This window comes from Monomorium pharaonis, chromosome 3 (genome assembly GCF_013373865.1).
Source record: "Monomorium pharaonis isolate MP-MQ-018 chromosome 3, ASM1337386v2, whole genome shotgun sequence".
NCBI lineage: Eukaryota > Metazoa > Arthropoda > Insecta > Hymenoptera > Formicidae > Monomorium > Monomorium pharaonis.
The window spans coordinates 4,967,117-4,992,991 of NC_050469.1; the positions used below are offsets into that span (position 1 = coordinate 4,967,117).

The 25,875-nt window shown below is 37.5% G+C and overlaps 1 protein-coding gene across 6 annotated transcripts in view; it reads right to left on the bottom strand.

Annotated features, from left to right (window-relative positions):
* The window catches only part of LOC105838083 (hemicentin-2), a 361,527-nt gene that overhangs the window by 234,392 nt on the left and 101,260 nt on the right, over positions 1 to 25,875 (bottom strand). For all 6 annotated transcript variants that reach the window (XM_028191705.2, XM_036284191.1, XM_028191696.2 and 3 more), the window contains exon 3: positions 8,668 to 8,709. In XM_028191705.2, the coding sequence (XP_028047506.2) occupies positions 8,668 to 8,709 (42 nt within the window). The remainder of the gene's footprint in view (positions 1 to 8,667; positions 8,710 to 25,875) is intronic.

A 25,875-nucleotide genomic window follows, 5' to 3' on the forward strand; every position in this document is an offset into this window, starting at 1 on the left:
AATTCCGCGTGAAGTGCCGTGTACTTCCAGCACCTCGAGCGTACGCGCACCTGTCGAATGTGACGAAGGAATCCACTCGGCGGTACAAAGAAGTTCTCCGATCCATCGAGAGCCTCGGTAGGTGCTCGAACCCGCTCTCCTTCCCTTGTTGTTCGCCCTTTGAGAAAATCTCGCGAGTTTTTGTGCTGCGAGATGTATAAGAGGTTGACGCACGATGAGGTTCTCATGCCGTAAAAGACTCGCGCGAAACGGAACAATTCAACATTTGAATCACCAAGCTACTTGCTCCGAGAAGAAGTATTTGAGAATATTAGAACTCGAAGTACTCCGTGCGTATGCCTGCAATAATAACCTATCGCTTTGCCTCCGTCGTGTTTTCTCTCCTTATTTTATCGGACGATTTTTGTCACGCGAAGTCGAAGGAAAGAAAAGAGGAAAGAAAGACAGCGTATGTGTAAAAAAAAATGTAATGCGAACAGATACACGTTGCCACCCTACCTCCCCGCGACAAGATTATCCGGTGACCGTTCCTCTGTATATGCTGACGCATTCGCTCCACGTCTTGCTGCCACGCTTTCGCAGTAACTTAATAAACGTTAAAAGCAAAACGGTTCCCGTAAACTGTAGAAACAAAGATAAGTGTATTAACGGATTTCAAGTGCTTTCCGTTGCTGCGGCAACAAAGATAAAGTGCATTAAACGGATTTCGCTTCGACGCCGGAGACGATGACGAGCCACTTTGTTAATTGAGTTTCGCCCCTACGGGTCCCGGGAAATACTTCGCCGGACCGGTATTAAATAGCGCGAGTTGCATTACCGGCGAGCATCGACGGTACTTCCGCCGTTGGGGAAAGAAGAGTGCGCAAAAGGCTGACTTACGCCTCTATGAGCACAACTAACGACAGGGGGCAGGAACGATCCTCAAAGCTTTTCAATTCGCGTTCTTTCGTCTTTAATTTAATCGAAAATCTCAAAATCTCTATCATTTCTTTTTTTTTCGGACATTAACGTTTTTCATTAACGACGAGTGCCTTCGCAGAATTGTCTGAAAGAAAACGGTCAAGTGTAAAAAATGAAAGAGGGAGATTTATCCGCGTAACCTAATTTGAAATGTCTATCAAGAAAGAGCGGGGAACAAGAGGTAATTAAATCGCGAAACAAACAAAAGAAAGGGGCCAATAAAACTACAAAACTGCATTAATTCCACTTTAGTGCGCAGCTAAGTTAACTGGTTCCTGTAACTGTTTTTGTAATGTCTAATCTGCTTTTCCGGAAAAATAGCACCGTAAAAGAGGTGTAACATCATTATTATTAATCTATAACAACGTTGCCCGCTTCTTCAGATTTTTTCAGATACGAATAATATTCCAATTTTATTCAGCGTCCGTCTCCACAATCAATATTCATTCTTTTCACTCGAACTATTCCGTTTCATAAAAATTTCCGTCAAAGATCTCTATAAAGATTCTATCCTTACAGGAAAAGCTTTGCAGATATCTTTTAAAGAATATCAAATGCCTCTTCAACGCGTCTTATGACGTTTCTGCGATCCTTCAAAAATTTTTAGTCGGCGCCATTGCGAGCTCGGGAGGAACTCTGTCTCGTTATAAGATCGAGATCGAAATACGGATGCTCAGCCGAATGGCACCGTCTAACATCTGGTACTGACGCCACTTGCTGTACGAGCGAATTAGCGTGGAATGCGTTTCGGTGAGAGGTAAGTTCGCGCGCGCTTTCCTCGCCTCGTTATCGGTCTTCAGCAGATCCACGCCGCGGAACTTTGCGCGAGATCTACATGAGAATAATAATAGTCGCGCACCGCGTTCTTCCGCGTTTGTCTCGGGGTAAATTTCCGCACCTTCCGCGCGCCGCGTACTCGCGAGTTGGTACAACACGTCCTTTGTACGATATACTTCAATCGTAATAGGATTATCAAGTCTCTACGAGTTCTATATTCTGTATTAGATATCTGCGTGGATGAAACTTTTCGCGAGAAATTAGATCATGCACCGAGAAAAAATATGTAATATTTGCGAATAATTGCATGGTAAAATAATTATAATCAGGAATATCATTTTTATAGTAATTATTACTATAATATTGGTAATAATATTATGTATTTATAATAATTGTTTTATAGTACAATTTACTATATTAAAATCTCCATTTTAGTTATAGAAACTATATTATAAGTTGCATAGATGAATATTAAATGTGATTATAAGAACTTTAATATAATTTACACAAACTACAATTTAAATTGTTGAATAACTGTAAAAATATGGTTAAATCCAAAAATGAATACAAGATATAATAATATTATGGTCACTGCAACAATTTTTTTCTTTCGGTGCAGCTAAAAATTACTAATAGAAAAATATGTTATATTTGTTTATAATTGCAATAAAATAATTATAGTCAGGAATATGACATATTTTTCTATCAGTGTACAGAATATAAAAAATAATATTTACAGGCACGTCATCGCACGATTATTTCAACGATAAATTCCAAATAAATTATTACGTAAGCTCAACTATCAGCTTTGACTTTATTTATTTTCGATATCAATCTCTAATGGAATTTTTTTCATCGGAAATACAAGTTGACGCAACGCTACGCTGGGAACGCATCATATCAAAACGAATACAATGCGGTTACCAAAATTGAGCCGCGTCCTATGGCCAAAAGTTAAATCTGATTCCCGCGATTAAACGTCGAAAAAAAAAAATAAATAAATAAACCGATTACGCGAGATTCAAAAATTTGTATGCCTGCATGAGCATCTGTTGTGTCGCGACTGATCGGGACATGATGAATCGCTGAAAGTAATCCAACAGTTTTATCCTGCATCCCATTTGCCGCGGCAATCCATACAAAAGGGATACTCGCGCCTCTCGCGCTTTCGCCCCCTCCCCCGTGACCGCTCTTTGATGTACACTCTACGGTTCGTTGAATCCGTTTCATTTCCATCTCGTTTATTTCGTCTCGGTGTGTATTTTTTTTTTTTTTTCCCGTTTCCACGTCGCCGTTTCGAAGCGGCGAGCCAGCGGGAGGGACAGGGTCCATACCATCTGACATCCACGCAACGCATTTTGATACGAATGCAATCTCGTGTCAATCCTAACGCTCTCACCCTCTCCCTTCAGTCGGAGAACGCATCCCAGCGTGAGCGCGCGTTAGGGAGGACACGGTCAACGTAATGCCATAAATATTAATTCGCGCGATACACATCAACGCGGAGAGATATGGAACGTGATTTACCGGAAGCGATAGTTTATGGCAGCGGCACGAGACGCGTACCGTCGCCCCGCCATACCAGGCCCGATCCAGGTCGTCACCACAGGTGGCGGCGACTGACTCCCTGGACGCACATTCCGCGTTACATATTTTCGTATTCCGCGTACATGGCGCACGTAATTATTACCTTTTATTTACTAGCTCGCGTGGTGTATTTAATGCCGTAAAACTGATAGCGATATATCAAACTCTTCTACATATATCTAGAGAAAGGTCACATTACTAGCATGCCACTGCATGCCACTTCGTTTCTCAAACAAAAGCTGAAAGTAAAACTTTGAAAACATAAATGTAAACTAAAAAGTGTCTTCTATCAGATGATATAACAGTTTTTATAATACTGTTTCATATATTGTAATAACGTTTTCCCCAAAACTGGCGATAATAAAATATATACAGTCTCGCATTAGAGGAATTAATTATAAAAAGTAGTACGATATATTTGTTTGTACTAAACAATAAAGTTTATAAAAAAAGATTAGAATTGATATTTGAAAAAGAAAAACAATTATAAAACAAAACAAAATAAAAATCAACAATTTATTGTAAAAATAGACATTTAATTTAACAGGGTGTCACTTTAGGAGACATATACCAGTATTATCCTCCACTATACATATCATATCTAAATTTCGGCGCTTAAGCAACTTTTATCACTTGCGGCCTTCAAGTAACAGAATAACGTTTCCTTTATCATGCAACGAACTTGTGCCAGCTATTTTCCGTCGGAGAAATTTTCAGATGATCATTTCTGCCGTGTGCGAATATGTACATTAAGGAACTTCCGATGACTTGGAGGAATTCCATTTGCATTATACCCCGCCACTTTGGAGACTAGATTCGGAATTTGCTGTGTATATCGTAGGAATATCCGTCAGCTGATTAAACCAAGCCGACCGCGTCTCTCGGGAGACGGGGTTCAAGATCCATAAAGCCGCTTCTACACCTTCCGGGCGTTCATTATGTGAATTGATACGGGCTTCCGAGAGAAACCATCGAGATATTAGACGAAGAGGTTTGATTAAACAGAAAGCGAGGAACGCGTCGTTATTCCGTGGCTACCCGAAACGAAGTCTCGCAACGCTTCGTTCTAAAAGAAAAAGCGGAGAAAACGTGCGTGCCCGGAAGGAAAGACAAAAGAGAAAAAAGAAGATAAGAAAATCCGAGGCGGCCCCATCCGCTGACGGTTCACTCAGTGTCTGGTTAATTCTAAAGAAACTAACTGGAAACCTTGATAACACCTTGACTGGATGCACCAGTTCTCTCTTTAGTCTAACGCAATAGTTACTAAACGGCAGAAAAGACGATAGAACAGGAATAGAGAGAGTGAGAGAGAGAGAGAGAGAGAGAGAGAGAGAGAGAGAGAGAGAGAGAGAGATAAAGCGGAGCAAAGTAGGGATAAAACGGGCATGGGACCACCGAACTAATCAGACTCGACCAATCCGAGTCGTTTCCCCGCGGAGAAGAGAGAGACACTTCCTCTCGGCAGACAGGATAATTTAAACTTTCCCGCAAGCGGTGTGACGCGGCGTGGTGTGCGGCGGCGCCGCGACGTCAACGTATCTCGGTCACTTCGCTAAACAGAATTAGATACGAGCGTTAAATTCAAACGTTACCCACCGTGAAAAGCGACTCGAATCTCCTAGGTGTACACCTAGCGCAAACCTGCGAAGCGGGGGATCCATCAAGGATCTTACACGTAAAATGGAATGTATAGCTGAACGGTGTTTACTAGAACAATTGAAGCGAATCTCCCCGCGAGTTTCCCGAGTGACGGTTGAAATTCGGCGACTGGAGGAAGGAACGCGAGATTCAACTTTTAAGAATAATATTCTCTTCCGAGCGTAAAATGGAGAGGCGCGCAACTTTCTCGCTTTACATAAGCCAACGTGTTTGAACGAGTTATCCCTTAAATTGACGGCAGTTTACTAAAAGTTTACAGCAACTCTTCATACGCGGCGAACATGTTTTCCAGTCGAACGGAACGTATGACGAGAGCCGTTACAGTGGCATAATAAAATAAAATGCGATGCGCGTTTTAATGTTTGAAGCAGAAAAATGCGCGAGTAAGATGAATTTGAAAAATTCACCGGAATCCTGGAATATATCAGAACTTTTGAACGGCATCGGAAAAGAACTCGTGCTCGCCATTGTCACTCGTGGCAGAATAATTTCAACTTTTGCAAAGAGACGAGTATCGTTCTGTCTTAATTACAATGAGAGCCGGAAGAGACGTGTCGCATCAAAAGCGAGCGTAATATCCATGCACCTTGTATCATACGGTTGTGTATGTGTGTGTGTGTGTGTATATTGTGAGTGTGTGGAAACGAAACAAAACCTCAGTTGTGACGGTAATTACACAGAGACTTCCGTACGCCGCTGTTCAAATTAAACTATTCTACTACCGGCGGATAAATCGGTCGCTTACTCCACAGGATTTATCGCCATGTTTGGTGTTCACATCTTACTGCGAATATAAATAAAATGTTACGCTGTAAGACTGCGATGCGCAAAGGATGAATGAAAGATGAATGTGGGCGAAAGAATCAAATAGTATTTTGCGCGCTGATGTAAAAAAAGTTGAAAGTGATTATTTGCGATTTAAGTCATACCTTAAAAATAATGATACAAAAAGAACAACGCTTACTTCTGTTAAAGCGTTTCTACAAAAGTCAATATTGTTACTACGGTTATTATTAATTTTAATTCAATTGTTAGCGATATAAAAAATTGCGTTTGATAGTATGTAAGTACTGAAAAATATTGACGGAGCTACAACTTCTCTGATATACATATGTGTATATCGAAAATATTTCTTTCACTTGTGTGAACAGAAGAGTTATTTGTTTCAAATTAAAAAATATCCACAAGAAAATAAATCTAGTGTAATTTTTTTTTTTGTTACCCTCTCTCTTATCCAATATATTTTCTCTCGTGTTATTTTATATGTAAGAAAACTTTATATGAATATATTATGACCTACCGCTTTAAATAGTATTTCCGTGTACACGCGAAAAGAGCTTCTCTCGCACTGCGGGAAATGTCGAACGTTCAGTTAAAGCTGTGAGCGTCTGATTCGTCAAACGTTCGCGGTGGCATTGCGGCGGCCGCGCGAATGAACGTGATAGCGGAACACTTCAGAAACGAACTAAAAATTCAACGGTGCGCCATCGGGGACGACGGGGGCAATTTAGCTTTCCATGAGAGAGTAAGAGCAAGCTCCAGAGAGAGTTCGCCTCCCCTCCCTCCCTCCCCGAACAGCTGCAGGGAGGGATTACGGTATGCGTGTCCTTTGACGAAAACATCCGTACAAGCCGGTGGTATAAAGGGATCTTCCCTTTCTCGTCGGTATTCCGCCCTGCCTGTGTGCCGCTACCGCTAACGGAATACATTACTTTTTAACGACTCGCGCCAGAGATGTCCTGGTCCTCCTCCGATAAATAGCGAATTTCCAGCGCGGCGCGAACCCGCACGAACTCTCGACTCGAGAATCAGCAGAATAGCGTTATCGGGAGCGAACGACGGCGACGACTACGAATCGGCAAGAATGATTCAATTTGAATAATGTCACGCGCTACATTACCGTAGATTGCCGCTCATGAAGAACGTGTGTGGCAAAAAGAAAACGTCGAAATCTTTTTCAATCATTGCGCTTACTATTTATTGTCCGTTACTTTTAGACACTATTGAAGAAAAAACGATCACGCTTTCTGTTTCTCATGTCTCTTTGGCAAAATATGTAATATCACAACTAAGATTTTAATCAGTTTTAACTTTTAGTGACATCAAAAATCCCTTTCATCTATTTTTTTTTCAATTGCGTCGGTATCTAACGATATTTATGCGCGAAGCGACACGGAAATAATTACATATGTGTTATAAAGCTAACAGTTAAATTTATTTACGTCACTGCACGCGATTGTGCACAATCAGAAAGAGAGAGAGAGGGAAAGTGGGGGGGGGGGGGGAGCAAAAATCGGCAACTCGATTAGCAATCTGGAATTAGGATCGAAATTGAGCGGGTGTTTACACGCGCGTGCGGACGAAAACTCGATTGTTTTCATGAAAGAGCAACGTCACGAGCCCGAATAAAAATCAAACTGAAACACATCGCGGAAATAATTCGCGTGCCGTGGTGTACTTTTTTTTAGGGTTACGATTCGCAACACAATCGAAGGTCGAAAAACTGGCGTTTTTTTAGCGACATGTGAGAGATAGCTCCGGCCTTTCTGCGCCGAAACGTTCGCGCGGAAAAGCCGCTAACGCCCCGCTTCAATTTTCTTCTGTGAACCCCGTGACCGACCGTAAAACGCGAGCGGCCGCTCGTACGAGCGTAATGTACCGATAAAGCACTCACAGGGCACGTCGCAAAATCCAACGTATAACATATTCTCTTCTCGGACGCGTCATTTCATGTTGCAGCGTGCGCTCGCAAAGCGCAATGCTTTTAAAGCGCAATTATGATGCAGAGAAACGACTCGCGGAGCACACACTAGTGGCTGCGCTAGTTTCTTCGCAATTAGAGAACGCAATTTGAAGACTTATAAAAAAGTCTGATTGCGAGATACGCCCGCGAATCCCGCGTGCACCCGATCAAAAGTATTGCTGAGTTTACCAGGAAGCGAATCGAATTGAGCGGCGCTTATTAATCACGCTTTAACATCTTTATATTCGTGCGATTCGCAGGTTAATGAAGTGACGGTATCGTCCCCGTTTGTCCCCGCGTCCACCTGGGCCCGCAGAATGTTCTCGTTAATCGAGAGGCTTACGCTAATTACGTTAATGAGCGCGCCGGAAATGTAGTACAAGCGACCATGAGTTTTAGTACCGCGCGCTTACGGTACTTCGTGTGGACGCATTTCCGAATTAAATTTTATACCTATACTGCTCGTTAAATCGAATCAGTATCTGTATTCTTTATCGCGCGCCGGATTACATACGCCCGATGTAGCACGCAGTAAAGGTACACGAACCGGTGTAAATCGCATGGTTACATGCTCGATCGGTAGCACGGTAATCGTGATGAATAATAAACATTATCACGATAATAATTATGATAATATTATTTTACATTAATACAGTGATAATAAATGTAATTAATATTGCAACATAAACATAATCCGTAGAACACAAATATGATCCAGTAGAAATATTCTTATTCGGTAAGTATAAACGAAATAATAATATATCATTATTATTTAATTTCCCCAAAAGTATACAATTTTTCCCTAATTTCTTTCAAATTTGTTTAAAATGTTATTATTAAAGTACTGGTATTAAAAAGAAACGATATTCTAAACTTCGTGCCATTAAAAAAAAACTCATTTTTATATATCTTTTTTTAAATAATACTATTGCAAGACTCACCTCCTCTCGGAGAATCCGTAGGTCCGGGGCGCTGTCTTAAGCCTGCAATACAAAAAAAAATTTCTTTTTAGTCTAATACATACAATGAAATAACTATATAGGTGCGAAAAAAGTGATTACCTATCAGACACACATCTTTTTAATAAAATAGCAGAAAAAAAGGAAATAATATATAACAAAATTTACTAATTTTAAATTGTTCTGACTGATATTGTAACATACAGAAATATAATTGCTGCTTATTAATTTCTGCACGCCAACAAATCTTGCTTGCATCATGAAAAATTTTAATAATAGAACAGTTTAGTGCAACTTAAAAAGAAAACAATTTATATACGACAAAACAAAACATTTTGGTCAGCCAGTGATGCACATAGCTAGTGTATATTGCGGTTTTACTTTGTAAATAGTCGCACTATCAATTTCGTACTCAGATAAAAAAAATATATTTTTTCGACGGTACGAGATTTACGTTTGTGAAATACAGTAATACAAATAACTTGTTCTACTTTTTAAAGTTGTTTGTCAAGCTGTTTAAAATATATGAATATTTTTATAAATAAATTATTCAAGCACGTTTTAATGTGCCACTTCAGGAAGTCTATACCAGTATTGGCGACTTCCGTCTAATATTAGCTCATTAAAAATATTATTCTTAAGATATTTATTAGTATATATATGGAATTTGAAAAATAATTATTATTTAAACATCAAAACTATTTTAAGAAATATATTAATTATTGCAAGGAATAAAAAAAGATTAAAAATTAATTCTTCTGAAAAAAAAAACTTTTCAGAAGATGATTGGATAATTAAACAGTATTTGCAGTATAAAACATATATTCAATAATTCACATTTTTAGCTAAAGAATAAGAAAATTCGTTTAAAATCCTTCAAGCTCCCATGACCAGTATGCCCTGATTCCAGCATTTTCCGCCATTGTTATACTGGTCGAAACTACTAAACCAATTGGTCGGGACTAAGGTGCGGAGGTGCAATCTAAACTTTCGAATTCTACGAGTTGCAGCCCTTGAGGCCCTCTCATGTAACCCTTGCACTCTCACAGTCGTGTCCTAGATTGCATGCTCAACTAGATTAATTCCACGAAATATTCGAAACCCACCACAAAAGCCAACAAATTAATTGCTATGTAAATTTATAAAGCACGTGATTCTCGATATTTCTCGACTAATAATTTTAGTAGACACGTATTCAAACAAAAGGATACAATAGCAGTGTTTTACAGAAATATAGCATTTTCTGTTATACTAAATTTAAAAAATATATAAGTTTAGAAGATTGACATTTTATGTAAACGTAATTATGTACCGCATAATCTTCTTTCGCCAAGGATCAGGAGCTTAAATTTTATTAGTTTTCATGAACAACCTGTTCTGTCTCTCATTTTACGAAACATAAAGCGTTGCAATATGTTACTTTTTTATCTTCTCTTCAACGTTAACAGCCTGATGAGTCTTTCGTGCAAAAAAGAGGAGTTGCGATGAGTAACAGGCTGATTTACGGATTTATACGCTTTTGTATCCCTCTAAGACCGATATAGTTGCGAAAGATGTACGCCTCTGAAATGCTTCATACAAGCTCTCTTCCGAGAGAGACAAAATTTTTCACACGCGTTTGCCGTGCACCCTTTACTTGGCGACAGAAGAGATACTAAGCGTCAGAGTTAAAACACTTGCATCCCTATCAACGCGCATCACGCGCACGTTATTTTGCATTATATATTCTAGTTTGTATTTTTTTGATTCCTTTGCTTTTAATATTTATTACGACATAATTTTTAATGTCTCTCGATTATATATAAATACTATCTCGTTTATTATATACAATTTTTTGATGCATCAAGCATTACAATTCTGATTAAAAATATTAATTTAATAAAAAAATATTTTTTGAATTAAAGAACATTCCACATAAAATAAAAATTTTTTAAATTCGTTAATAAACCTTCTAAATCCAAATATCTGTTCAATAGCTTGACATTAACAATGTATCCACGATGAAACTGCAGAAACTAAGTTGATAATGTAACTCAATTAATTATAATTTAAACAGAATATTGCAATATAACTAGTCGCGGAAGAAAGTGTTTCAACGCTTTACACGTTAGTCACTTGAGATGAAATGCTTACACGGTTTTCCATGGATAATCCATCACGGATAATCTTGCAATAAACGAAAACACAGATTGGACATTTCAGATATTATTTATGCCATTATTTTGCGTTTGTTCATTTATTTTACAAAAAAGACGTAAGAAGTAAATATGCAGCATGTTTTGTATTATTTAAGAAAATTTCTTAAAACAGTACAGTTTATAAAAGTTTAGGTATATCAACTTAAATTAATAAACTATAAGTTAAAACAGATTGTACATTTTAGGAAAAATTTTAGGAAAAAGGACACGTAGATGTTTAAAATTAAGTTAAATTTATATCTCTAACAAAAACTAATAAAAATATTACATTCTTTTGATCGGACTTGTTGGTTACATTGCGTTTTAATAAAAAAAATTGTTAGCTATATGTACAATATGTATAGATTCAGTTTTAGATATTATACAATAAATTAAGAGAAAGGAAAAGAACAAGAAAAAAGAGACAAAAGGAAGAGAAAGAAGGAAGAAGAAAGAAAGAGTTCTTAAACTTCGTCTAAAGTAGGTTGCGACAAAAAAAAGATTCAAAGCTACCAATTTGGAATTAAAATTCTTGTACTTTACAGATCAATAGCTTTTCTGCTTCGGGCGATTTTCATCTGGAATTCTAATCATCAAAAATTAATCGTGTAAATTAGTCCACGGGGGATACACGGGGTCGTGTTTGAACTTTATCTGCTTTTGAACTCAAGTCGCCGAATTACAAATCCGACGTGGCGCACTGGGGATAAAAGGCAACGAATCCTGACACGAAAAACGAGGGGAACTGAAGCGGGCGGGAAAGAGAGGAAAAAGAAGAAGCGAAACGAATGTATTTCAATCTCGCCCGTTCCCGGCCACGCTGCCGGAGTTTCGAGAAACTTTCGCTACTTCGGGTTCGTCCGGCTGACTGAGTTTTTCGAAGCGGCTGGCTATAGTTCGCTGTGAGTATGCACGTTCCTGCAGTCTTGGATTCCGATCGAGACGAGCTTCTTGCCTCAAAGTTTAAAAAAAAGAGCAATATTTGGTTTTAACGAAGAGACTTTGAAAACGAACGGTATTGTCATCTCAAAGACAGCGGAAACTTTATGCATTTCACAGTCACTTCGCTGTCACCACAATCTTCACAATCAACATAACTTATTGATTCCGAGGTTACTACAGTTATTGTAACTTTTGTTCTATGTTTTCTTTCTCGGGCGCGATAATTGTAAGGAGTAACGTGTTGAATTGCAAACAGAAGGTCCGTTTTCTTAATCCTAATGTACTCTTGTGTAGACTTAACGGCTCAAGAACGAACACTTAAGCCGCAATAAAAAATTGTTAAAATTTTATTATGCTAATATACAAACTCTCCACAACATTTAACGCATGATCTCTTTTTTATATTACTCAAGAACTTTCTTCTACAGTAAATTAAAGTCTTTTATATTTACTATATCGACTAACCGTCACGAGATATAGATATACCAAAAAAAGAGATAGAGAAACTGACAACCACGTAACAGTACATTGTAAAGCTGCATGCAAACAAAAGACGACAAAGTCTTTCGCGGTAAACTTTAATAGTTGGACGCTATCATGAGGAGAGTTACATGCAGCTGTACCCGTGCTTGCAAACGGACAACTGCTCCAATAAAGATAAAAAAACGGCACCTCTCATAAAAATATAGGCTCCCACCGTTACGTATATGAACGTTCGCTTCTTATGCCCATTTACTCCCCTCTATGTACAGCGCGAAACGATCATCCACGTCCCTGGAAGACATCGCCCTCCGCGATCACACCCCGCGTTCACATCCGGCTCGCCCTCTTGACATATCGCGCACCTGCTAGTCTGCTACAATCGATCCTGAAACAATCGAGAGCGCCCGAAGTTTCGCTTCCGTAAATCCGGAGCCGGAAACGAAAGAACGTACGACGATGATTAATCGATCGCCGTTCACTCGATTTACGACGTTCGGGAGTCCAAACCGATCGTCGAGACTCGAGAACGAACATACGTACGAGCGAGAATCGATCATCGTGCAAGTAACATCGAGGAGAAGGATCACGTGGATCAAGGCGAGAGCCACATGGAAAAACGGTGAAAAACGTCGTCATCGAAGACGACGACGACAAGGACAACGTGGACGACGACAGTCGATAGCGGCCATTCATAGACGATCTCGCTGCTGCCGGCGCACAGCTCGTACATTCAAACGACAATATGTAGTATCATACGTATGTATGAGTGCGGTTGTAAGTTCCACACAGGCGGAAGAGGCGAGAAAGATAAGGGAAACGTGGGTAGACTCGTGGGTTGCTCGTAGCGCCGATAAGAGATCGCACCCAACTTAACCCCCGCGCCTGGCCCTCAACGAACGATCGAGAGGGAGAAAGAGGGAGAGAGAGAGAGAGAGAAGGAGAGAGAGAGAGAACGACCGCCACACCAGGGCGAATGATATTCTCGGGACGGTTCCTTAACACCTCCGAAGCCACCAAATATTTCACCTATATGCGCGACGATAGATACACGCCGTTTCCAAGTATGATGACCGTACTTTGCGAGCCGATACCGGAAAAAGAAACTCGCAATTTGTTTTACGAGATCGTCCTCGGCGATGTTCGACCACGTTTCGCTCTTAACCATTTGCTCCGTTCGATTTATCGTTATTATTATTCGAGGGACGATTTGCGAAAACCGATGCGCACGCGTGCGGTGACCACTTCTGAAGGGTGAAAAAACTGGCTCTTTTCCCTGAGAGAGAAATCTAGATATTGAAGCGCACGCTTGATGCATACAGGACGCATACTCGGCGCTTCGTTATACCGAACTAAAGTAAAACGAGTCAACTGCATTTTTAAAAGAGTCTTCAAGACAATTAACGGAAAATTCCAGAAACTTTTATTGATACATTTTACATAACCATTATGTTAAAAAAAAAAAAACAAGTCCACATATACTTGATATTTCTTGCAAATCAATTGCATTAAATGCATTTGTTTACGTCTGTTCCGATAAATAAACAATTATGGCACTGAGGATATTTTCATCCAGTTTAATTATTAAATAACATTGATTATGTTGTTCACAGGAATTTCATTTCACAAAATAATTTAAAAATGAGGGAGCACATTGCGATATATTACATATAAAGATTTTTTTTTTCAATATATTTACTATTAAAAAACAATTATCAAATAAAATATATTTTTTGTACAATACAAAACAAGTAATTTTCGTTAGATTATATTTCAATACAATTGTGAGTTCATTTTATGACTAATTCACTTGATAATTTTGGAATATCACAGAATTATTTGTGAATTCGCGAGAGTGGAAAGGCGGGAAGGAGAGAGGGAGGGAGAAAAGAAAGAAGAGGAAGGGAGAGAGAGAGAGAGAAAGAGAGAAACCCCAATTTCATTTTGATGTAATTCACAAAGCGGACGAATTCTTGCGTGCCATGCGCTTGAAAATAATTTCCGCTTTCGAAAATCGTCATAAAAAAAGCAGGCACAAAGCAGAACCGTCAAATTAAATGGAAACTTTTGAAAATGCATGTGCGACGCGCATTTCTCTTTATATTTTTCTCTAACATCTGTACTTTTAAAATCATATCATGCAGACAAAATTCGGAATACACAAAGAATATCTATATATGTTATATGTTTCATATTAAATATAAATCGGAAACGTTCTTTGCGAAAAAAAAAATTGAAACTGTAATGCCATGTTTGTGTATTTCTATTATTTATGTAAGACTGACTTTTCTCACCTATTATCCTCACGTATTAGGCGCAATACCTTCAATGAGAGTGCGTTCACAGCTTTTGTGTGTTCAAAAACGCGCAAAATGAGAGTCCTGCCTTTGACACCAGATCGACACAAAACATAAAAAAAATATCGCAAATTTACCGTTTTACTAGAGCGAAATAACCATTATATAAAAAACTGAGCGAAGCTGTCAAAGGGAACGCAGTCCAAAAGCGCACTTAAAAAAAATTACTATCTCATTCCAATAGAATATTCACGTTATACTTAGCATATATGTATTTATCCACAATTAGGAGGAAATGTACCATACAGTTTATAATAACACGATCCATGTCGCAAGATAAATATTTAATTTACGAAACATACATGTATTGCATTGTTCATATTTGGAAACATAATATTTCCGAAATTATAATCAAAAGAGAATTATACTTGTATTTAAAAAATTCTGCTTAATTTTCATGCAATAATTATACCATAATTTAGTTTTTTTTTCTAACTTTTTGTATACTTAATAATCCTCTCTCTCTCTCTCTCTCTCTCTCTCTCTCTCTCTCCCTCTTTCTCTCCCTCTCTCTCCCTCTCTCTCTCTCTATCAGTTTTCTTTTCGGAAACTATTTTCGACACTTAAAAAATCAATATGTAACAAATGTACAAAGTATTATTTCGACATGTGTAAAAATTCAAATGGAAATGTAATAAATAAACAATATAAAACTTGATAAACACTGTTCGAAAATTGGCTCTTTCAGAGCGATCAATAAGCAAAATATCGGCTTTGAATGGCGCGCCGTGAAAATCGATGAAAGACAAATCGCGGGCGCCAAGCCACGTAGAAAAATAACGAGTGCGCGTCACCAAGGCTTACCAATTTCATGTTCATACGAGCCGTGCGAGCGACGCTCACACGCTCGTTTGCAGACGATAGCGAAGCGCCAACTACATCGTTGAAAATACAAAACTTCATTCGAAATTGCTGTGACACGTCTCGTGCATACGCACACATGTGCACACATGACGGTGATGCTCCCAAAATCGGCTCGGCGGACGAGACTGTTACGGTGGTGAACGCGCGTGGCAGCTAACGCGCGAAATGGAACCGAATGGCCGACATAAAGAGCAAAAAACTGCGAGTGGAGAACGTAAAGCGAAAAGGAATATGGATAAAAATGGAGGAAGCGGCATGCGTTCCAGTTAACCGCGACGTGGCCATTTCGGTGTGGATCAGCAGAATTTACAAATGTAACTATAAAATGCATAAATATTAAATATTTCTTGAAGTTTTCCAGAAATAGAAAAATTGGACGTAGAAAAATAGTTACATTTGTTTGCCGGTAAAATAATCGCAAAGAATAACAATCAGAAAGAGAATGTTGCTTTTCTCTGATTTTGTATTAAAAACAATATTATAAATTTAAAACTTTATGATGCACAAAGTTCGTCATAAATAATAAAATAAGGTTTATAAGTACAATCTTAAAATATTAATGCAAATTCTCAAATAAAAGAGAAAAGGTTTTTTTAAGGCTTCACAGCAAAACAAGTTATCTTGTCAGAAATCCGAGTTTCTATATACAGTTATTGTGCAGTTATTCAAATGTTTCAGAAATATGCCAAGCCCAGTAAAATTTTGTCGATGCGACGGCAAAAGTACGTGTTTTTCGACCAATATCGGCAGTTTTCGCTGTAGTTTCTATTGCAAGTATTATATCGCAACAAACGTCGTTGTTTCTAATGCATCTGCATATCGTTTGTTGGAGAATTGTATATGTTGAGAGAGATCAAAATGTGAAACAACAAACAGCATAAAAAAGCGGATAAATACGCTTCAAAATAAGAGTACATATTACGATTCAATTATTTAATCAGTAATTGTTCCATCACAAAATACAGATCTCATTGTAAATCTAAATAACAAATATATAATAAATATTTATTGAACCGTAAAGCATAAACAAAAACTTAAAATATCATTTATTATTAATCAAATTACGTTTGTCACTTATTAATTGAATTTGTATATAAAATATTAAAACAATAAATAAATTTAATAAAGAATAAATTAATAAATAAATTTAAAATCTAGTTATAATTATCCAATTTCTAAAAATCAATTTTCAAGAAAATTCATCTTTTTACCTCAAAATCACGCAAATTAACATTCAAAGGAAACTGGAAAATTTACTGTATGTAATATAAATTATCTTAAATCCTGAGATGTTAATTATAAGTCAATAAACGCATTAGAAACATCAAGAAAAACCAAACACTAAGTACATTTGCTAACTCGCGTCAGATGAGACTAAATAAAACTCACCGTAATGAAGACCGTAATGAAGAAGCACACAAATAGAAAATTTCACAAAAAAACGGAGAAATAAACATAAGAATATATATTTAAAAAGAAAATTTTCATCGTCTACCGCGTGCCTCTCTCTCTCTCTCTCTCCGTTCAGATATAAATCGCTCATAAGTACAGTTTCCAAGAGAGTTAATCCTTTCATGACGAGATTTCCTCGGAAGAAAGAAGTGAATTAAGAATTTTTATATTTCCTCTTTTTCATTTTACTTCGTAATTAAAGACAAGAGGAACAATCCGAGAAAACGTACACATATATAGACGCCTCTCGCTGTCCGTGTATGTGTGTGAGAAAATCAAGTAAAGTACGCGTAAAGAATTCAGCGCGCAATCACGGTTCAATTAACATATTTGCGGCCGAAATTATTACGGTCGTGCATGAAACGCGATTACGCATGAACGCACGATAAAAATTGAAACGTTGCTTAAACGACACACACGGGCGTGAATAACCGCGCTAATAAATATGCCGGAACGTGAGGTTTCATAAACATCCCCCCCCTCCCCCCGTTCGCATGGAGAATTCCGAACGCGCCGCTGTAATCGTTAAAGTGAAACTGAGAATCTGCCAGCGTGCACGCACAGAGAGAGATTTAACGTTGCCCGTAAAATAAGCTCTCGAATGACAATACCGGAAGACAATACCGCACTTTACGAGTCTGTTTCTACGGCAAGGGTGTGCCACGTTCTCGATTCGCTCCATCTTCAGAGCTGTCTCACTGCTGAAACTATTGTTATAAGTTGGCACTTAGATATGAATAATCTTAGAAAATTTTCACGACTGTCAAAACATTATTTTCGGGAAATCGGAAAGAACAATCAAATTTTCTATTGTCGTGCGAAACAATTTAACAATTGCTCAAATATTATAATTTCAAATTTCAAATCTTTAATCTGTTTTTTCTTTCCTAGATAATCTCGCAAATATATGTCACGTTACACAAACGGAAAATCCCCGAATTCTAATGAATCGTACTCGGTTACGCCACTATGAAAACATCCTGATCGATATGCAGCGATTACCGTCGTTGAATTGACACAAACCGGGTGAAACCAAGCGAAGTAGTCGCTTAGGAACGCCAGAAGGGTTAATCACAGACGGGCTTAGAGCGGCGGATTTGCCTTGGCAAAGTAGCGGAAGGGGAGTCTTCCCAAGTCACTGGCAGGGAATTGGCTCGTTACGCGAGCGACCGGTGAAACTGATATTAACGAAACCTCCCGGGAACGAATGGAGTGCTTACGCAACCGGGTTTCGTCATGCCTGACGCCTGCTCGCCATTTACGAACGACGAGAGGGTGTCGATTCTCCGACGGCGAGGGTGCTTACTTACAGGGCGAATGTCAAATCGTTACTCGAAACTTCGCCGTTGCAACGGGATCACCCACGCATCGGTACCATCGCCCAGGAAAGTCGAAAGCTGTGCCAGACGAGCGGAATATAAATGAGCGGGAGCCGAAGACACGGACCGGATCGATCGCACGCGCGCGTGATAAGGTGGGATGAGAAGTGTGGTACGAGACACTCTTGGATCTCGGATCCTCTGAGGAAACCCAATCGCGCGCGCGCGACAGTTACGGGGATTCTCTAATATGCAGCACTTTTTCGTAAAAATGCCATCGCGAATTGTTTATGCGGAAGGAGGAAGCCGCGAGGGCAGGAGACGTAACGCGATAGAATCGCATCGAACAGTTGTGCAAAGTGCCGGTCGTGCGATTCCCTCAAAAGCCGGTCGTTGTTCGGCGTAACAACACAGAAACTATTCTTCCTTTATCGTGCTGTGAGACACAAAAGTGCACGACGCGTGCGTCAATCAAGCGGAGCGGCGAACTGAAAGCTCCCGACAGCACGCGGCAAAGTTCAATTATCAAAAATCCATGTAAACATTTTGCTTTTACAAAATATAAATTCCCAAACATTATATTGATGTATAATATAATTGATCGTACCAGAGAAATATAATAAATTATACATAATAAAATTGGATATATGGATTTATTAAAATGTGCGTCATATTGTTTCAGTAATTACCCCGAAATTAATTTATACGTTTCGCTTTATTCGTGCTGCTATTATACCATTAAGTGATACAGTTTTGTGAATTTTTATTCACAAAACTGTATCACTTAATGGTATAATAGCAGCACGAATAAAGCAAAACGTATAAATTAATTTATTCAGTAAGTGAGAAAATTAAAATTATGTTTTTCAGAACAAACTTCTAAGCATGTGATAGAAAAAAAAAACGGTGGAACTTTTATTTCATACATCAAATATAATTATTCATTCAAATGTAAACGATACCACATCGGTCAATGTAATATCGACTTTTTAAGCAAAATTATGTCACGTGCGATCGATATTGTCAGGCGAGAAATATCATTTTAATACCACCGTTAATTCCATATGTTTATGGCTTAATTATTTCAAAACCACGTGTACACAGGCACTATCAACGAAAATAGAATTTCGTTCCTCGCGAGAATCGCATGAGTGACGAAGGGAGTTCCGACTATCAGGAAAACGTTAAAAATGATTTCCGCGTAGTATATTTTGCACTAAAATCTTTGCTCAACAGTTTTCTTAGAACACGCGCTTTGAACCCAACGAATGCGAACGCAACTTCACGACGCAATAACGTACGTGATTTACGAAAAGTTTTTCATCCGCACAAAATTGTTCGCGTTAAAATCTCTTGGAGAGATTCCAACGTGACGAAGTCTAAGATAAGAATTTCGTTCACAGTGCCTCGGGACAGACAGTGTCGCAGGGCAATATCGAGGAGACGGAGAACCGTGGTATGAAATCAAAGTACCGACAGCTAGGAAACCTTGGAAAATTGCAGAAAACCACACACGGTTCCGTTCCAACATTCGTTCAAACTCCTTGATGGATTTACTTTTGTTATAATCGAGGATCTACGCGATCCTCAGACGATTGATAGTAATAAATGGCACAAGATATATATATATGTAGGAGTGTAATATAACACAATGTGAGAGTGTGAGATGTATAATATAAAACTACTTTATGTAGTAACATGGCCATTAAAAAAAGGATTTAAATATTTATTCTCTAACGTGATTAAAAACTGAGAATGTAAGAGCATATATGAATAATTCAGCAAAAAAATTTTAAATCTGATTCATAATCCATTTTCATTAAAAATTAAAAGATTGTGTCTATTATCGTCATTGGTATACATTTCTAAAAATGGGAATTTTCAACTGTCGTTGTAAAAATATTGCAAGAATCATTTATTTAAAAATTAATTAAAAATTCATAACTACCGTTGAACATGTTGTGACAAATTCGCACTAATTAATTTGGATTATTTTATAACATAAAACTTTTCATGAAAACTAATTTCGTGATAAAGTAGATTTTTTTCCTTTGCTCCCGATGTTACTGATCAGTTAATTTACATTCCTCGCAGCAAAGATGCCAAGACAATCGCCATTTTCGATGGAAGAAAGATAATATAACGGTGGTATCGTTATCTGATTCTAAGCTGACAGCCATCAACGCGGTAAAAGCCAACGCAAGCACGTTCTACCGAAGGTCCCTGTGTTAATTAATGATTCGAATCTCATTTATCATTACGGCTATGTCGTGTTCTCAGACCTTCCACTCGCCTTCGAGCACGACCTCTTACTGTAGATACAACCGTACCTTACCTCCTCCTCCTCCTTTTGTCGTTCTAGTCTGTATATAGGGTGTCTTTGGACATACCAAACATTTCTTTGAACAGGAGCGTTTAATAGACAGAATAGATTGATAAAAACAATTCTATTGTATTCTACAGATATTACATTCACAAAGTTACTTATAATAGAAAAACAAGTAATATTATGGCCCTTATAGATATTATGAATATTTTTTTAGTATTATAATATATGTACGCTTAAGTATTCTTTTTATTTTAATTTAATTGTTTAAATGCTGAATCTATAATTTACATTACACTGCATGGATTTTTTTTGCAATTTATATACTGAAGAGATCATATATTCAACAGTATTTTCTCTTTATTTTGATATATCTAATTTTGTCAAGAAATACTGTGATTTTTAAACAAAACCAATTTTTTAAATTTATTTTAGCGGAGAAACCACATTATCACTCCTGTTTCTCTTCAATCCATTATCACAGTGTCATCATATTTTTACAAATATCATGCAAATATTAAATATTTTATTATTTTAAATCTAAAATCTCGGTTAAAGAACATATTGACAAATACAAATGTTAATAATTATTTTTAATTTTTCATTTAAATTAATTTAATTTGTAATTTTCAATTTAACGTAATTATTAACAAAGTTACTGTAAACGTATTATTGGATTTACAAAATGTAAATCCCATAATACCACATTATGCTCTAAAAATTAAAAAATGTATTATTTGTTTATTTTTTAAATAATGTAATTTTGTAATTAATCTTAATTTTTCTTTCCTCCCCCCCCCCCCCGATCTCTCTCTCTCTCTCTCATTAAACGGTCAAAGAATTTATCGTTAACCGGAAAAGTCATTTGTTGCAATAGTTATCAACCGCCTAATTTTGGAGGAGTATCAATTCCAAAATCGTCTGAGAGTTAAGAGAACGGTCTGTTTTAAGTCTGGCACACCCAATATACAGAGTATATACAAGCTCACCTCGTAACTCGACTTTTCCGACCACCCTTCGCTATGTACCCCTCCCCCCAGCCCTTTTCCTCTCACTCGCCTTTCTCTAATTAAATAACTTCAAGACACTATCCGTTACTTCATCTATCTATTCGACCGTTCGTCCGTCTGCAGTTCTTCTTTTCAGGTTTGAACACGAGATGCCCATTAAAGCGAAATGCGCGAAATTCGATATCTCCGATATCTGTTTGGCCGCGACGATTCGAGGGACCTCGAATCGTCCGTGTGCGACTCAGCTTGTTGTGCTTGTCGCACGAATTTGTTCGTAATTTCGCCTACCTTCCAAAAGTTTACCCAATGAGTAAAATACAACATCGACCGCATTAAAATCAAGAAGGCGAAATTCAATCGCCTTCGAGGAAACTTCTACTCAAACAGCGGCGAAAATTAAAATAAAATTAGCTGTACATCCTTCTGAGATATTGTCTCAGATTGTGCACTTTGCTACAGCGGACTGCATTATCTTTTCCCAGTTTTCTTTCTAGAATTTATTACGAGTCCAAATATTTTTATTGATAAATTAATACTAACAGAAAGGACTTATGAATTAAATATATTGTAAAACTATAATGTATTTTCATCCTTTTTGCGTCTAAATCATAAACTGCAAACACGTACAAAATCAACTATGTATTTGCAATGCTGGTCTCGAGTGAGATGCACGTTCGTTGTCTTTTTAGAAACTGGACCGGTTGCACGGTCGAAAATCACGAAGAAACGTGACGAACAGACAGAAAGAGGAAACCGAGAGATAATCGAGAGGACGGAGAAAGATCGTCCGGATATATCGCAGAGCTTGTCTTGTCAGCCCATCCATTATTCAAGTCGCGCAGCTTACAAGTGCGCCACGCACGGAGGGCCTCATTAATTCGCTTTATGTGTTTGTCCAGCGACATTGGCCAACCTATCAAATACTTTCAGCCTGCAAACATACCGCTTCAATATACCACAAAAGACACAGAATATTAAATGACCTTTTGGCAATCGATTCACGACTCTCTTCTAAAAATGCATACAATAGCTATAAAAAGATCCATGCTCAAAACAGATGTCAAACAAACAAAAAAAGTACAAAGTAAAGTAGAAACAAAAACGAACAGGTAATACCTTTATAGTTAAATTTCGCTTTCAATTCGATCAGTAAATGTGCAAATATATGAATTAAAAAATTCCATCTCTTCCCGTTAAAATTAAATTGATGCTTTTACAGAGTGGTCTTTACATACAGACAAGAGCGCACACACACATACATCACATCACATCACATCACATACTGAGTGTTTAAAATCTTTAAAAAAAAAATTGCTTCGTTTGCTACAAAATATTGCTCGAACAATACGTAATAAATGCTAGTAACGATATTCCTTTTTTTTTTGTGGCATCTGTTACAGGAAATACGTGGAAATCGGAATAGAAACGCAAGCTGATGTGCGTGCGGCGAGAAATAGGTATCTACCTCGAATCAATGATCAGCAATGCGATATACCGAACAGTGGACATCGAGTTGCGTAACCACAATCGAAACTTTGCATCAATGCGGAGGACCGCGGATTTCATGAATCCCCGCACGATCAGCTTCGAAACGAAGCTATCATGATTTCCGCGGAATCGCGGACAGTTTCCCAAACGGAAAATATTGTAGATCGCATTCGCGTGAATATGCCGTTGAACGATCAAAGAACAATAATAATTTGTGACAATAATTCTCCAATACAGTCATCGACGATCTAATTTCTTATACAAAATTTCTGCTTGTTATAACAAATAATTGTTATGCCTAACTGTAGATATATGTTGTAACTTAAAATGGATAATAATATACAATGTGTATATAATATATATAAGAAACTAGAAATAAATGTTTAAGAAATGTGTAAAAATGTATGTGTAATGTAATAATATCAAAGTATTAGTGAGACTCCAATGTTTAGAATTTCTTCGGCGCGATTAATAAATGGAAATCTTATCTATCTCGAAACTGTATCATTCTTCGCACTACCTTCCACACTATCCATCGTCTTAATTAACGCGCTGTCGTGCACGTCTTATGTGGTTCATTTCATCGCGAGAAGTAGATCGCGTAGATTAAGTCTTCAACGGGTAGCATGCAGGCGTCAGTACGTTGGCAATTAACGAGGTTTTAAAGGGGCGCACCAGCGATAAATAAGTAACTACAATATTGTGAAAGGCTTAAAAACCTTTCCATCACTCGGCTATAACCAATCAGAACAATCTGAGGTAACAGTGAATAAAATAAACGTTACATTACAACATTATTGAACAATCAAATTAATAACAAAAATTGTTTTGTTAACCTATGAAAATGTATTTTTATCTAATTTTTATATAAATAAATTATTATAAAATCAATTAAAAATAAACATAAATTAATTGTTACAAAATTATCTTCCCATATTATCAAAATTAGATATAGCTGCTAATTAATTGACAAGCCATCAAGTAAATGCATGACCGTTTGGAATCAAATGAAAGCGGTTCTTTCCACGTGACAACAGCTAGGTGTGATTTATTCCTCTACAACGTGATTGGATTGTTGATCCTGACGGATGAGAGGCATCCGTCATGCTGACCGACTGGCACTAGCAGCGATACCTCTTTGTAATATACCATAAAAGTAACTGGAAAAGGAGAGCGAGTCGGTCACGACATAACGAGGAACCAGTCACGGCATAACTAAGCACGCAGTAAAAGGGTGAACGTAATATCGACGTGTAACAACACATAAAATTGCGTGTACACATTGGCTGCATAACGACACTTTGTATGTCAAACATGAAAGATCGATTGGCGCAAAATGTAAGAAAGCTTTTCGGATCAATAACTAAACCAACCTTTTCGCGGATGCTCTCAAATATTAAAAAGTGTCCCTATAGGGGACACTTAAAATTACAACATCACATATATACATTAAATTTACAATTATCACACGCTCGGCTTCTACACAAAGCCAACAAACAACTACAGAAGTTGCGTAATAAGTTGCAGAAAGATAAGCAAGCAAGTTGTTATTTAATTATCCCTTGTGGCATCGTATATTTGCAATGTTGGTTCAAATGCTCTGCGAAGTATTTCACGCAATGCGGGATTGGATAAAGAAAAATTTCAATTTTAAAAATATTACGGCATCGTAATCATTAAAAAAAAAATCTATTATCATTTTTATATAATGCACTCACCCTTTCTCTATCAAACATTTTAATAGTCTAATATATTATAGAAGAAAAGATTAATTTTGAGACACTTTGAAAATAGCACTTTTGAATACGTCACCGTGATATTTTCGCGACAGATGAATACCTGGTATTAATATGATATAATAATGTGATAAGAAACCTTGTACCGCATGCTTTTTCTGCATTTATAAAGCATATTTCTCTACGATGTGTTCGGTGCGCGCGAGCGACTGTCTCGCGAGCGTCGAAGTGTCCGCCGCGGACTGCAACGGCGGACAGCGCGTATTCCCACGTCAAATTTTGCGAAAACCTGGCTCTTTTTTCATTTCCGTGGGATAAATTACCGTGCGCCTGTGTAACATGCTATCCCCGTGAGATTGTATCCGAATGCGTACATATACATATAGCACGAGCGTATTTTATACTGTACGCACATCTGCGGCCCCGCGATGCGCATATGCAGCCTGCGGCAGACGAGCCGGTATCGTGGACTGACAGTTTTCGCTATATTTGGCCTTTGATAAATTCCCACCGGTCCGTATGATTCAAATTCTGTCGGCATGCACCGGATGTGACCATCGAAAATTGCAAGCAGAATCATATTAAAACCTAGATTATCTAATTATCGATAGTATATATTATTAGAATTTTATTATCATCCATATGAACTTACTATTATAGCTGCCCCAATTTCTAACAATTAATATTAATTATGTTTATTAAATCAAACATAAAGTAAGACAAATACAACACAATTAATATTCCCGATTAGAAGAATTTTGCACAATTATTTTGGCTCTCGATGAAACTGTTATAATTATATTGATTCATTAATTAAAGATTTCCGTAGACAGGAAGCTTGAAAATAGCTAGTCTTTTGCTACAACTTAATTATTTAACATGCTGTATTTTAATCATATTTATATATTTAAAAATAGAATAAGTAATATAAGTCAAGTAAACATATATATACACAAAACATTGTTACATGTATAAGTTTATCGTATAGTATCATCTAAAATCTCACAATTTATTATAAAAAAAGTTGATTTGGAATATT